The 15,698-nt window shown below is 35.9% G+C and overlaps 1 protein-coding gene across 1 annotated transcript in view; it reads right to left on the reverse strand.

Moving 5' to 3' along the window:
- Positions 1-3,512: 3,512 nt before the first annotated feature.
- para (paralytic) overlaps positions 3,513-15,698 on the reverse strand; it is a 947,817-nt gene continuing 935,631 nt past the window's right edge. Inside the window, exon 36 of the mRNA XM_067137715.2 lies at positions 3,513-9,269. Coding sequence (XP_066993816.2) covers positions 8,679-9,269 — 591 coding nt within the window. The 3' untranslated portion in view covers positions 3,513-8,678. The remainder of the gene's footprint in view (positions 9,270-15,698) is intronic.

Below are 15,698 nucleotides of genomic sequence, written 5' to 3' on the forward strand. Positions count from 1 at the left end.
AGTCGATATAATCTAGGCCATAAATAATTGTATTCACGCTGAGAAAACTGGTAGTTTAGGGGAAGGCCTAAAATTTAATTCTCAAATATATATTATATAATATATTATAATATATATAATATATTATATTAGTGGTCGTATCTTCACGAAAATTGGTATGCAAAGTCGGGGAATAAGTTGCTATAATCTAGGCCATCAATAATTTTATTCATTCTGATTGAAATGGTAGTTTAGGGGAAGGCCTGAAATGCACGAGAAAACGGCTGAAGAGAATTTAGTGAAAATCTGTATGTAAAGTCGGGCGATGAACCACTACAATCTAGGCTGTAAATTATTTTATTCACGCTGAGTGAAATGGTAGTTTAGGGGAAGGCCTGAAATGTAATTCTCAAATAAGTTATTTATTTATTTCTCAAATAAGGTTCTCAAGGGATACCTGGTAGGAAGGTATCGATAAATACTACATAACTAACATAATTTCAGTTATGTCGTAATTTAGTAGTAGTTATGTAAGAAGTTAATAAATTTCCGATCGTTATGTCCTATACATTGTTACCGTACCGCATATAATCACAGAGATATTTATTGAATTTATATTTTCGTTACTAAGTTATATCAGCGCCGAGTCACGAGGAAATGGGTAAACAGAATTTAGTGAAAATAGGTATGTAAAGTCTGAGAATAAGTAACTACAGTCTACGATATAAATAATTTTGTTAGACGCCCTAATATCACAGAGTCGAAAGAAAAGTAATGTGAGGGCCTGCAATATAGAAAGCTCATAAACTTTATCAACAATAACATTACATTGACCATTGTTTGTTGTGATGTGCTTTTTGTCTTCTGTTTCCACTCATCCCCGATAGATAGGATTACTGCAGCGTACCGAGGTTTTTAAAATTTGATTTACGTCGCACCTACACAGGTAGGTCTTATGGCGTCGATGGGATAGGAAAGGAATAGGGGTGTGAAGGAAGCGGCCTAGGCTTTAATTAAGGTACAGTCTGGTGTGACTGGTGTGAAATGGGAAACCACGGAATACCATCTTCAGGGATGCCCGCAGTGCGGTTCGAATCCACTAACTCCCCGATGCAAGCTCACAGCTGCGTGCCTCTAACAACTCGGCCAACTCGCCTGGTCATACCGAGTGTAACAGCCTGCCTGTATATTGGCGGGAAGTAGCTGGGGAGTTAGATAACTTTCTTCTTTAGCATGCCATTCCTCTGGTTCATACATTTTCTGATATTACTGGTACGTAATACACTGGTTCATCATAGCATTCGAGCTATTCAATCCCTACTCTGAGGCACTGGTTGGAATGAGTAGTGTGCATATTTAACGGAATAATGACAGAGGAGTGTTCACGGCAGTCTGCGACCTGGTTATTCCAGCTCTGGAGCTTTGGACTCTTAGATCGGCACCATAGTACTGTTCGTTGAAAGTGAGAAAGTGTGCAGTTTTTCATTTGATCGAGTATTTTATATGATAACATTGCTTTCAATCGCTACATTCCTACTGACGTTTTTGTAATGACCCATGTTGAATTCAGTTAGGAAAACCACCAAGCCAGTCTTCCTGAGAATCCCGTAGCGAAGCACGGGTACATCAGCTAGTATATATATATTATGTTGTTCATAAATCAATCGATTCAATGTTCTTCGATTTATTTGTGAGGGAGACGAATTAACTGTAATGGTTCAAATCCTGTTACAAAGTGATATCTGTATTTTTATTATTATTATTTCATCTGTGATATCATTATTATTATTATTATTATTATTATTATTATTATTATTATTATTATTACGTCCGTATTATTATTATTTTATCTGTGAGATTATTATATTATCATTCTTATTCAATTCGATTCTGCAATGCTTGTCGCTTGCATGATTATAGTTAAATGTATGCAGTGTAAAATAACACTCACGACATGTACAGTGAGAATTGTTATATATCAGATGTGGATGTGACATTGTTACATTGTGCAGTACTGCTGGCATTTCTGTCAAGTCATCGCCACGTCATGGCTACGTCATCGTGAGCATTTAGCGATGAGCTCAGATACTCAGGCCGCCCCGGGGGATTTCACCATTACATGTAATATTTGTCGCGAGGTGGGAGTAAATAATAACTATTTCTGGAGGTTACGTAGGTGCGTCAACCTAACATCTATAAAAGGTGGCCGCATATTGTAGCGTCAGTCATTATTCTACTGGAAGGAGAGGCACAGTTGGCCATTAAGTGAATGAAGATGGAGTGGCCTCAGTCAGTCAACGGGAGTCAATAGTTAAACGGAAGGTGAAGAGAGAAGAAGTGGATGGTGAACTGATGGAGTCATAGAGGGACACACTTGCAAAGAAGTCATACCATACAGACTTACAAAGAGGTCATATGATATGGAGAAGAAGCAGTCACATGGATATATCACCAAATTAGGCATGACACATCTACAGTAAACACCAGATTTAAGGAATACGTCGTAATTACACTCAAAGTGTTGAAGGTACAGTCAAGTGAAACAGTAAGGGACATATTTTGTATAAATTGTTAAATGTCCGGTCAGAAGAATTCAAATTCATGCCTAGTTTCTTTCAGTTGCAATGTCATAATTTCATATTTTCATCTGTTTTAATTGCAGCAGTTCTCACTATTTTATATATTGTTTCAAGAATATATTTTATTCTATCAAATTAATTTAGCTTTTCATTTCTACAGTAAAATTACTTAACCTCAAATTTAATGGAGAAACTGAACGCCAATCTCCTTTTCCCAGAACTTATATGGTATGTTGTCAAAAGTAAGCTTATTACCCCACACCCTAGAGATAGTCAAGATTTTCATTCTATTACTGCTGCACTGAGTGGTAGCTGGCGCCCTTCAAGTAACGTATGTGTAAGCAGGTAAGAAGTAAGTGTGAGTACAAGGTCTGACGATTGTGTATTTTATTTAATGAATATTAATTTTCATATTTTCCATTTTAAAAGCAGATATTTTCATAATTTTCAATTTAAATGCAGTTTTATATGTTTCAAAAGATAGTCAGCAACTCAAGAATAATTACAGTATAACTAATCTTTTTCAGGCCATCTGCCCATTACATTTTATTTGTTTAAATATACTTTTCATAAAATAAGTATTCTTGTTTGTATTTTATATTCCCCACTTTCCTATAAAATGATAACTTTTGCACTTTTACTTGAACAACTCACCTATATCTTACACTAACTCCTACCACCATATTTCTTAAATAATATGGTACTGGAATTATTAACAATGGTTTGCTATAATGGGAAATGCACACAATTTAAATGAACATTATAAACAGAGAATAACAGAAGAAGAACATAAATGTAATTTAAAGCATGCTTAAATATATTAGAAATATTCAGAACTTACCTTTGTTGCAAATGCTCTTCACAATAACCAACAAAACATTTTATAGAGTACACTTCAACAACAACATATTATAAGGAAGTGGCACTTAAAATACGCATTCCAGTATTCTGTGATAAGTTATCAAAAATTTATTCGATGATGTATTATGTACAGATTATTATTATAGTACAAACCGTGAAATCGAAAACATGATACAAAGGAAGTAAAGTGCAAGCATAAAGGCAAAACTGGAGAATTAAAAATTGAAATGGCAACATGACTTTATTTCTTTTTAGAAATTTCTTGTTTTGTTTTCTTGTAAACAAACTCTTTTTTTTTTGGCTTATGTTAGTTTGGACACATATGCTAGTATTTCCCCCCATTTTCTTACAATATTTTTGAGAGTAGGTATGCAAATTTGGAGTGGATGAAAACCTCCCCTCTGCCATGATGGTACATTAAATGCAATCTCTATGTTCCTGTTTCTGTATTTATGTTTGTGTGTGGCTTCATGTGTGCATATGAACATGTATGTGTGTATGTAAGTGTGTGTCTGTATGTGTGTGTGTGTGTGTGTGTGTGTGTGTGTGTGTGTGTCTGTGTCTGTGTGTGTGAAAACACTATGCAGCAGCAGCGTGTATTGTCTATGAACCTACAAGATGCCAGAGGAAGCTATGAAGTGCGTAGCATAGTTCCCATCAGGATCCTATCAGGAAAGCTCCTTTGTTGAGGATTATAGCCTCAAATTATTTTCAGTTTGGTGCTCTTGCAAAGTTTCTCGTGAAATGGATATGTTGATGGGATGTTTGGAAGTAAATAAAAAAATAACATACCATACATGATTTCTTTTAAATTTAGTATAAAATAACTTTCTTATTCTTTTTTATACCATACGGAAGAGATAAATAGCCCACAGGTGAAGACTTTCCTTTGAGTCGTTGTTTGGATTTAGTTATTTACATCTATCTCTTTGTCATGTCATTAAACATTTTATGAACACACAATATGAAATCGATTTGAGAGTATATTCATAATATGTACCTATGGCATATTCACACAATGTATCTCACTTGCTCCAACATAAATTAAAATACAAATATTTGGGCACATAATACTCCCCACTTAGTGTTGTGTATAAAAGCAGTTAGATTTCAGGATTTTGTAAAAAAAGAAAAAAGGTAGAGAAAAGATATACATTTAGGTAATATCTCTTAAAATGATTTTCTTAAAAAAATCCCTGTCATGGAGAAGAAATTGACAGGAATTTCCCTGCAAACTTTGGTAACAAATGTGCCTAATAATGCTATACTCAAAATAAGTGGTTGATCTTGTTTCCTAAGAGCTACTATGCAAATGTGTTTGTGCACCAAACTTGTTGGTTTGCTTTATGAAATATAGAAGATGGGACTGTATGCAATTCTATTCAGTAGTTCCATTCTTTCTTAATAAAAACAAATAGTTTACACTGTTTTTTTTTTTCCTTTGTTTCTTCTTCGGCATCTAGACCAGCTTTGCACCGAATTATAGACTATGAAATCTATATTTGCCATAGTATGAATGACTTTTTCTTTTTTTAAAATTGTGGATATGGATCAATCAATGACCCCACTTTGCAGCAAGCCTCCAGTCATAGGACAGCACTCATACCACGAAGCATCAACAACATTAGTACTCAATATTATTAGTTAATTATGATTATCTTAGTAGTATTTAACATTTCTTCCTTTCATTCATTCGTTCATTCATTCTTTCTTTCTTTCTTTCTTCTCACTCTCTCTCTCTCTCTCAGACAGACACACATACACACATACAGTACTGTACACTCTTATTCTCTCTTACTAGCATTCACTGTGTAACATTGTGCTATAGAAGCGTTCCCTAAACAGAAGAACCATGTTTTCTCAAACAGAGTTCAACTTAGTATAAGAGATGCATCACAGATGTCAATAGCAACTAAATGCACTTTCCATGCATTTGATTTGTAGTTATTTTTATTAACACTGGATATCATTTATAAAAAATTGTTTTGCAGAACATAACAAGATTTTTTTGTTGGTTTACAACTTTGAGCAACAAGTGTTTTCCTTTAAAGCCCAGTGTTATAAATAATCATTTCAAATTAACAAAATGGCATTTTGGTGATGAATGTCTTCTTTCACTCCTCTCCATATACAATAACCAATTTGTGCATAACCAGTAATTTAATTATATAAATATAATTTGTAATATGTGTGTGTGTGCAGGCATGATGCATTAGCTCATGTTAATGAGTATCAACATTTCATTTTCAAATGATATATCACGTATTTACATAATTAACACTATGGTCTGATTGTTGTTTTCATTATACTGTATAAAAAAAATAATTTCATTTGGACATTGTATTGCACTAATTGGACTAGCTGACAAATCACACATTTGGCGGCCTTGTTGCAAGAATTTACAAAGCTCTACAGCAGACTTCAAGCCATTCACATCAAGAGGTGAGTAGTTTTAATTTTCTCAAGAACCCAGAATTTTGTAGAATGATATTCACACAGTTACCAGTACTATTTAGAAACTCTTTAATCAAAGGAATTTAAATTTTGATCATATTAATTTTGTTCATTCTCTGTCAGTTCTTATCTTCTCAGTGACCAGTCAGAATCTTTGTCTCTGTCTTCTTACACTTTTTTCTTTTGTGGCCCCCAGCCACCTGATAACAAAGATGTAGCAGTGCCTGCTATGTGTTCCATCATGAAGTATAAACAGTAGGTTTCATTTCAAATTGATCTCTTACCTTTCTCAAGTGAAGGGAAAAGAGAAATGTGAAAGGAAAGAAAAGACTGTAAATAATTTGTGTTATATGTGTTTCAATGTAACATTATGAGACAATCTTATCTCTCTTGAGTAGTCTATGAAACTGGTATTTCTCTACTTCTCATATATAATTAAAATTAAAGAATAATTTTAATAGAACTTTAATTGTATTTGTAAGAAAATATGAACACTTCATGTGATATTGGTAAGGAAGGAAGAAAAATACAAAATTACACATGACTATCTCAATATACATATTTTAAAATTTCCCCCCTTATTGACCATTCAATTTAAAGTTTGAACCATTGATCGCTGAAACTGCACCCCACACACACAACAGGGGAAGAAGAAGGGTGCTGTGCAGGCTGCAGATTTATGATTCAAACTGCAAGCTGACATTCGAGCACCTTACTGTCATATAAAACAGAGATAGTCCCATAATAAAATTAATAAGAAGCATACAAATAAAATAAACATTGATATTATATGAGTACTTAATTAGGACACATCCTAATATTGGTTATTGCTTTAGGAACTTCATTTTACAATTTAAGTTCCTTGATTTTAAAAGAGAGCGAGTGGATACCAGGCTTGTCAAATTCTCCCAGCTCAGAATAAAATATATTTATTAAAACAGTAATATTTATATTTTGTATTATGTCAATAAATAGGGACACCCTTTCTGTCATTTCTATATTTAAAGCTGAACTGCACGGATTTTTGTTCTCAAGAAACAATGCATAGGCTTTACTACTTTACAATGTAACACACCTACAGCAAATCAATGCTGCATTTATTTTTTATTTGTTGATAGAGATACCTAAACTGTTTAGAAGGAAAATGCTTTGTATGAAAAGGATGGTGTATTTATCAAGAGAAATGTGTTGTCCAACGTACATAACAGTTCCCTCCATAAAATCTAAGGGGACAGAGTGTCAGGAGTTCCAAACAGTAGCAATGACACAAACTGAAAATCTAAGCTCTCCTTCCAAACCGAAAAAAAACCCTCAGTAATATAAGTGTCAGATATTTGAACATTATTCAATTTTCAAGGTTACAAGAAAATATTCTCTTACCCTTATAAATTTTCTTTGATAAGTGTTGTGTTTTACTGGAGTTTAGAACTCTCACATTTAACTTCTGACTCCCCTACAGATAGTCTGGGAAAAAATGAGCTGGGTAGATAATTAGTATTGTTGTTTTAACTGACATTAGAATGGAAATATCTACAAGTTATACCCAGAAGACTTTTTTCTCAGCATAAAAAGGATAATCGTGTAGAAAAATAACAAGTGAAAATCACGACAAGAGCTTGCATAAAAAAAAATAACAACAGCTGCATGTTATGTTCTTCCATTCATTAGAAAAAAACACAAGCAACATGCATATGTCTCTTCTCAGCAGAAGTATTTGGCTTTCTTTTGAGATTATTTGTTTTTCAATAATATTTGCAAGAAAAAATATACATAATCAATACAAAAATAATGTGATGACAGTCAGTTCACTTATCCAGTACAAAGCTTGTATCTTTTCAACTGAGAGATAATGTAGCACTGGCAAACTGGAGAATGAATCGAATCAATTTAAAACTGTCTTGCAAACAAAGCACACAACTTGCGTTCATTGAATAGCAATCACTTTCGAAATTGTAACAAGCTGATGCAGACAAGTAGACAGCAGATTTGAAGGAACCCACCAATAATAGCTCTCGTCCCTCCCCTCCTATAATCTGCCCCAACTCCTTCCTACCTTATTAAGGCAAGGAGGTTGAGAGTTGAAAAAATATTCACACGCAGGAAAAACAATAAATAAAGTACTACCAAAATAAAGCAAAGATGTGAAACCATTTGCCACATCACTCAATACCACTCAACTCCCAGCCAAGATGAACGACCGGTGATTCATGTTCAGTGAATCTGCGACTGAGGACGGAGACTTTGATCACCACCCATTGCTTGAAACAAAGTCCAGGGGGAAGATTCAGTCTGGGCATATAACTGATAGGTCTCAAGGACGAATATTTGGAATCCACAATTTTACTTCCTCTGTATCTTTTCTACAGGTATTAGAGGATTCCAGTAACTTGACCTGAAGACCTTACTCCAAGCCTTCTGGTATTAATGAGTTTGAGCCATTTGGCGGGGAAGGATCCATAAGGCTTGGTGGTCAATGAGCTGAGCCCAGTCCATCCTCATAGCCTGCAGCTGGATGTTCCCTGTCCTCCCTTGGGACCTCACCGCAGGGTCTGATCTGAATTGTATTTTGTGAAGGACAGAGACTCCTCTTTCCCTGTCTGGAATTGCATTCACATTGCAAAGTGCATATCAGCTTCAAATTACATGTTATATTTATGTTAAAATTTTAAATGCACCAGAATATGCATCATGTTTCCAATGTGAATAAATGCAATTTCCCAGTGAGGGAGAAAGGCAGGTAGGGCAAAGTTTCTTTTATGTGTTCTCTTCATTGCGTGCGAATGGGAGGGGGGGACACGGCCTGGCTCAGACATCAGTAGATCGAGACGTAACGCTTGGTGACCGTGAATGAATAACTACCCGATGTCCATTCTTTGTGATATAACCATCACTTTCCACTAACACAGCAGTCTGACGTCGATCGTCAGGAGCTAAATCATCACCCGGATCATCAGATTCTTCACTAGGACCACCTAGCCTTTGCTGTTTGTGTTTACGCCATGCATTTTGTATGAGACGAGCACAATATTCTTCACGTTGACGCCACAGCGTAGATGACACAGGTTCATAACCAACCTCATCAGGCCGTGCCTGCACCTCACCTAACTCGGCTGTCTCTTCAATTGGATTTCCTTTTCTTGCAAAGAAGTCCTTTGTCAAGGCATCCAAAATGTCCACACAAAACATAAGATCACCTTTACAGATAGGAATGTCCATAGAAACAATCTTGTACTTGTTGGGTTTATGGATCTGTAGCGGAGGCTCCAGTACATCCAGGAAGTCTGACAGTTGGTCATAGCGGATATACTGTGTGCCATCAGGATCAAAATTTTGCCAAATCTCATAGTACATGTCATAATCATCATCCGTGAGACCCTCTTGGACATCTTCTGTAGCCTAAAAATATAAAAAAAGGAAGGTAAGTATAGATGTTAATGTAAAAGTAACCATAAACAAATACAGCAAACACACATGTACAATGTCTGAATAAGACACAATAAGCTTGAAGAAAAGAATGGAGTTAGCAAGTTAAGAATTTCTTTGAAGTAGAATATTTCACATATCAATTAATACATATCTTGATTTAAATTTATACATTTTATATTAATTTTGGGGATCACTTCAAAATTAAACCTTTCCTACAATTATTAACAATACCATTGAATCCATACACTACAAAGGAAATTAATGGAAGAAAGACATTCTAATGGATGGTTCACAGATCTCAGTTCTGAACTGGGAAGCTTTTTCTTGGAAGTTAATGGACAGGTACATTCTTCATCCCAGTACTTATGACAACAACAGAACTTGTTTAAGAAGACAAAAGAAGCTTCTATATATAAATTTGAGTATGCAAGCTGAAGACAACCAGTATAGAATATATCTGAATCAAAGAGAACTGTAATCATAACATACATACATTTTTATTTTGGCTTGATATACCTTTCACAATTCGGATCAAAGCTTCTGTGAGAGCCTTAAGTGTCTCCAGTGATTCACCTGGTTTGATGCATTTTCAAGTTTAATTTTCACCTTTAGGTGTTTCTATACTTCTCTTACCCTTCAGAGTTTCCAAAGTAATCTACAGTATACACCCTCTCTCTCACACACATTAATGTTTCTGTTTTAGGCTACAATATTCTGTGAACGAACTAAACACCTTCATAGACTCTACTTGCAACTAGCCCATTAATTTCTTCTGTTTCTACTTTATTAATTTGAAATCACTAAAAAATGCATCTAATTACCATTTCCCAAATCTCCCTCTTTCCTTAACTCTCAATAACAAGAGTTGCCATACGCCAAGGGAACCCAGGATTATCCGAATTCAAGGATGGGAAAATTGTCCCAGTCATTTTAGTAAAATTCCTGTAAAAGTCCCAGATCCTTTCACATTAATCTTTAGGTGTGTAATATGAAATAATTGAATTTTATGAACTCACTAGCAAATGTACCCGTGCTTCGCTATGGTATTCTACATTGTATACAGACATCAAAGTAAATTACTGTACATGAAGAAAATAAGAATTTTTAAATTGCATGTCTCTTGGCATTAATCTGAGAAAAAGCATAGGGAAGTCCGCAGACGTTGTTTCCAGTGTAAAGTGCGAGTTGCGGAGTTGCGATGATAACGACAGGTCAACTTGTCTACCGCAATTCACTATGCGTAACATCAGTCACATTTTGATGGGTAAATTTGTTCATAATCGGGGGCACCCTTGCAAGGGGGCACCTATACCTAATGATAAAGAGAATCAGGTAAAAGAGTTTTGAAAAAAATGTACGCTCCCTTCCCTTCTGCTAGTCAAATCGAGAAGGGAATTATTCATTACAATGGTACACAGGCGTTGGAGGAGGACCCCATTCCTACTGCCAGTTAAAGTCGGTGTGGGGAGTACTGATTACAACAGCAGATGCCCTCCTGCTGACAGTCACTATTGATTTGTAAAGTATTAAGAACAATGTCAGACACACCCCTTCTAGATCGCTACAAATCGACTTAAATGAATAAATGTAGATCGACATATGGAAGTATATGCATGTTCACTTTCATTTACAGAATAACTGCTGCTAAACGGTGCATCACATCGAAAAACGGACTGTACGAAAAGGCGCCTCTAGCCACATTTAGCAATCTAAATGGCTGGCCCTATGATATTTCCTCGTATCTCATCTATTTAAAGGTAAAATTGTTTTAGAAACGTTGAATAGGGTGAAATTTGTGTAAGGTTTTCACACAGTGAATTACTTTTCAGATACTTATGCAACAGCTTCAAACATAGAATTTGGCTTACATATGGCTACTGGGTTGGCCAATATTCATATAGAATTTGATGATCCCATCTTTCCTACAAGTGAATCAAACCATCAATTATACGTGTACAAAGTGCAAAATTTAGGTAAATCCAGAAATAGAGCCAAATTTATCGTATAAGGGATAGAGGTATGACAAAAAGACATAGGACCAAAGTTGTAGATCACTCCAAATTGAACTGAGACTGTGCCATCCGTTTTGTGATATGACTTACCGTTTAGCCACCAAATACCTCGAAAGGAAGGTCTGCCACCATCATTAAAATTGCCTCCATATTTCGATATTTTTCGGGGGTAAAAATAACATTTTTAAACATCTCGTAAATTTTCCATTGGTTACAGGCAATAAGCTATAATTTTGCCAAATTTCTATTTTCTAACTTGTCTGGGAGATTGTGCTACCATCTTGATATGGGGGAGGGGATTAAAAGTTAGGACTTTCAGGAAACTTTTAAGCCCATGAAACCTATAGGTTATTGTTTTGGATAAATATCGCCGCTGTGTTCTTATGCAGATATGAAACTAAAGCGTGTCCCCCTCAGTGAATTTTGAGAATTTTAGATTTATCTAGGGATCCTGAAGTCATCAGCTTGTCTGGTACCAAGTTTTAAGATTCTAAGATGCCTAGAATGGTCTCATTAACTCACGTCTGTTTTCATTTTTATGCCTTAATTTATATATATATATTACAGTATATATAGTTTGCGCCAAACTGACTACAATTTATTAATATGGATTTTATTTCACCTGCTTCCCTAGGTGGTTCTAGGGGCATCTTACTCCAACAGTATGCTTTCCAGGTAGTAAGTCATACTTGAAAGTCATACTGGCACATACACACGTCCATTATCTCGGTCAATTTTGACAATTTATTTTTTCACCCTTTCTCACCCCCTATGCCAAAGGAAGGGGGCAGAAGTTGGACTTTAAAAATCCAGAATGTTACTATTCATCTCAGCGACCCGGAAAACTTTGGATTCGTCAGTGTATTCTATTATTATTATTATTATTATTATTATTATTATTATTATTATTATTATTATTATATCTCACTCCCTCTCCCCCTCCCTAAATGGGGCTAATCTTTGAGTTTTTAAAAATTGTGAGTGTTATTATTCATCTCAGCGACCCCAAAAACTATGGATTCAATACTATTTTCGATTATTTTTATATCTCAATCCCCACTCGCCTCCCACCACAAAGGGGGATGGACTTGGACTTATAAAATATCCGGAGTCTCACTATTCATCTCAGCGACCCCGACAACTATGGATTCTTTTTAATCCTTTTAATTATAAAATCCTTTTAATAACAACCACCTACTCAATACAATATATTACTCATTGAATTATAAAATAATCATGAGGTGTCTTAAATAAAGGAACATGTTTCGTTCGACATAGCGAACATCATCAGCCTTAATTTACAAAGATTAGGTCAGGGCCCTGAGCTGAATGATAAAAATTGTTAAAAGAGTGACAATGCCATAATAAAAAGTAAAATGATAACATTAGACTTAAAATTGTAACAGTAGGTACAGATTAACAGCAAGTATTTGTAGAGGAATACTTTGAACGATGGTAGTCTATAAAGTTAAAACAAACATGAGGTTGTTAAAGTAAAAAGATATAGATATAGTGGATCTTAAAATATATGTCAATGCGTGAAGCGTGGATTAATTATTGACTATGGAGTTCTTAAATTGAGCAAAACAAAAGTTGAAATAGAGTTTATTGAATAGTACGAGTCAAACTGAGTCAGTTAAAAGGCGCATGGCGACGAAACTAAGGTTGAAATGACGTGAACTTCAGTAGTTAGGAATTCTGTAGGAGAGCCAACACAATGCCAGAAGGAAATACAAGTTGAACTAGTCCGTATTTACACGCTAGCAGTAAAATTAATCTTATACAACGTAGGACACCAATGTGGACTCGTTAAAAAGTAACTATAAACTTGAAAGTAGGGAGAGTTCCAGCAAACCAGAGATGGATGTAGCAGATTATGGCACAATTGGAGTTAAAAATCAGGAATGAAAGAAAAGGGAGGAAAAATTAAGTTATGTTATAACACATTGGTGACTCCATAGTCAATAATTAATCCACACTTCATGCATTGACATATATTTTAAGATCCACTATATCTATATCTTTTTACTTTAACAACCTCATGTTTGTTTTAACTTTATAGACTACCATCGTTCAAAGTATTCCTCTACAAATACTTGCTGTTAATCTGTACCTATTGTTACAATTTTAAGTCTAATGTTATCATTTTACTTTTTATTATGGCATTGTCACTCTTTTAACAATTTTTATCATTCAGCTCAGGGCCCTGACCTAATCTTTGTAAATTAAGGCTGATGATGTTCGCTATGTCGAACGAAACATGTTCCTTTATTTAAGACACCTCATGATTATTTTATAATTCAATGAGTAATATATTGTATTGAGTAGGTGGTTGTTATTAAAAGGATTTTATAATTTTAATATATTGTCCTCAATACGGTTCTATTATGAGATTAATTACATGTAACTATGGATTCAACACTATTTTCGATTATTTTTATATATCACTCTCCCACCACGAGGGGGATGAACTTTAAAAAAATCCGGAGTGTCACTGTTCATCTCAGCGACCCAAAAAGAATGGATTTGACACTACTTTCGATGATTTTTATATCTCAGCTCCCCCCCCCCCCCCAAGGGTTCCTGGGGTGTCCTACCTCTACATGGTTTGTCTCCTGATACGAAAAATTCGAAGTGTACAATTCCCCTCGGCGACATCGAAAGCTATGTATTCAACACCATTTTCGATTAATTTTATATATCACTACTCCATCGCCCCCCCCCCCCCCATCTCGAAGAGGGCTGAACTTGGGCATTAATAAATTCTGGAGTGTTGCTATTCATTTCAGTGAGCCCAAAAAGTACGGATTCGACACTACTTTCGATGATATTTTTATCTCACCCCTCGCCCCACACTGCCCCTAAGTGTTCTTGGGGTGTCCTACCCCCAAGTGGTTTGTCTCCTGATACAAAAGAATCCGAAGTGTACAATTCACCTCGCTGACCCCGAAAAGTATGTATTCGATACTATATTCGATTAATTTTATATATCACTCCCCCCTCGCCCCCCAAACCCAAAGTAAGGTGATCTTGGACTTATAAAATATCCAGAGTCTCACTATTCATCTCAGCGACCCTGACAACTATGGATTCGACACTATTTTCAATTATTTTTATATATCACTCTCCCATCGCACCCCCACCAGGAAGGGGGCTGAACTTGTACTTAAAAAAATTCCAGAGTGTCACTACTCATCTCAGCGACCACGAAAAGTATGGATTCAACACTACTTTAGATGATTTTTATATCTCAGACCCCTCGGCCCCCGCCCCCCGTCCCCCCAGTCCCTAAGGGTTCCTGGGGTGTATTACTCCCACGTGGTTTGTCTCCTGATAGTAAAAATCCGGAGTGTCACTATTCATCTCAGCGACCCCGAAAACTATGGATTCAACACTATTTTCTATTATTTTTATATATTACTCCTCCATCGACTCCCACCCCAAAGGGGGCTGAACTTGGACATTAAAAAATTTCGGAGTGTCACTATTCATTTCAGAGAGCCCGAAAGTATAGATTCGACACTAATTTTGAAGATTTTTAATATCTCACCCTCTTGCCCCCCTGCCCTAAGATTTCCTGGGCTATCTTACCCCCACGTGGTTTGTCTCTTGATACCAAAAATCCGGAGTGTACAATTCACCTCGGCGACCCCGAAAACTACGTATTCGACACTATTTTTGTTTAATTTTATATATCACTCCCCCCTCGCCCCCCCCCACCCCAAAGGGGGCTGAACTTGGACTTTAAAAAATCCAGAGTGTCACTATTCACCTCAGCAACCCCAAAAACTGTGGTTTCGACACATTTTTTTATTATTTTTATACATTGACCCCCCACCCCTAAGGGAGCTACGGATGGCTTATCCCCACAGTGCTCGTCTCCAGATAATAAGTCATAAGCATACCAAGTTTGATTGAAATTGCTCCAGTGGTTTAGAAGGAGATATGTCATTTAAAAAAAAAAAAACACACGCGCACACACACACACACACACACACACACACACACACACATATATATATATCCATTTATATATATATATATATATATATAGATAGATATGCAGTGAAAAAGAATCAAAATATCCTGACAAAGTACAGTCTTCTGAAAAATATGATTGGTATGATAAGAAACATTAATTGTAAATAAGTGCCACAGTAAGATGAATGGTGCCTCCATGGCTCAGGTGGCAGCGCGCCGGCCTCTCACTGCTGGATTCCATGGTTCAAATCCCGGTCACTCTATGTGAGATTTGTGTAGGAAAAAGCAGAGGTGGGACAGGTGTTTCTCCAGGAACTTGGGTTTTTCCTGTCATCTCTCATTCCAGCAACACTCTCCAATATAATTTCATTTCATCTGTCAGTCATTAATCATTGCCCCAGAGGAG

Source organism: Anabrus simplex, chromosome 1 (assembly GCF_040414725.1).
Source record: "Anabrus simplex isolate iqAnaSimp1 chromosome 1, ASM4041472v1, whole genome shotgun sequence".
Taxonomy (NCBI): domain Eukaryota; kingdom Metazoa; phylum Arthropoda; class Insecta; order Orthoptera; family Tettigoniidae; genus Anabrus; species Anabrus simplex.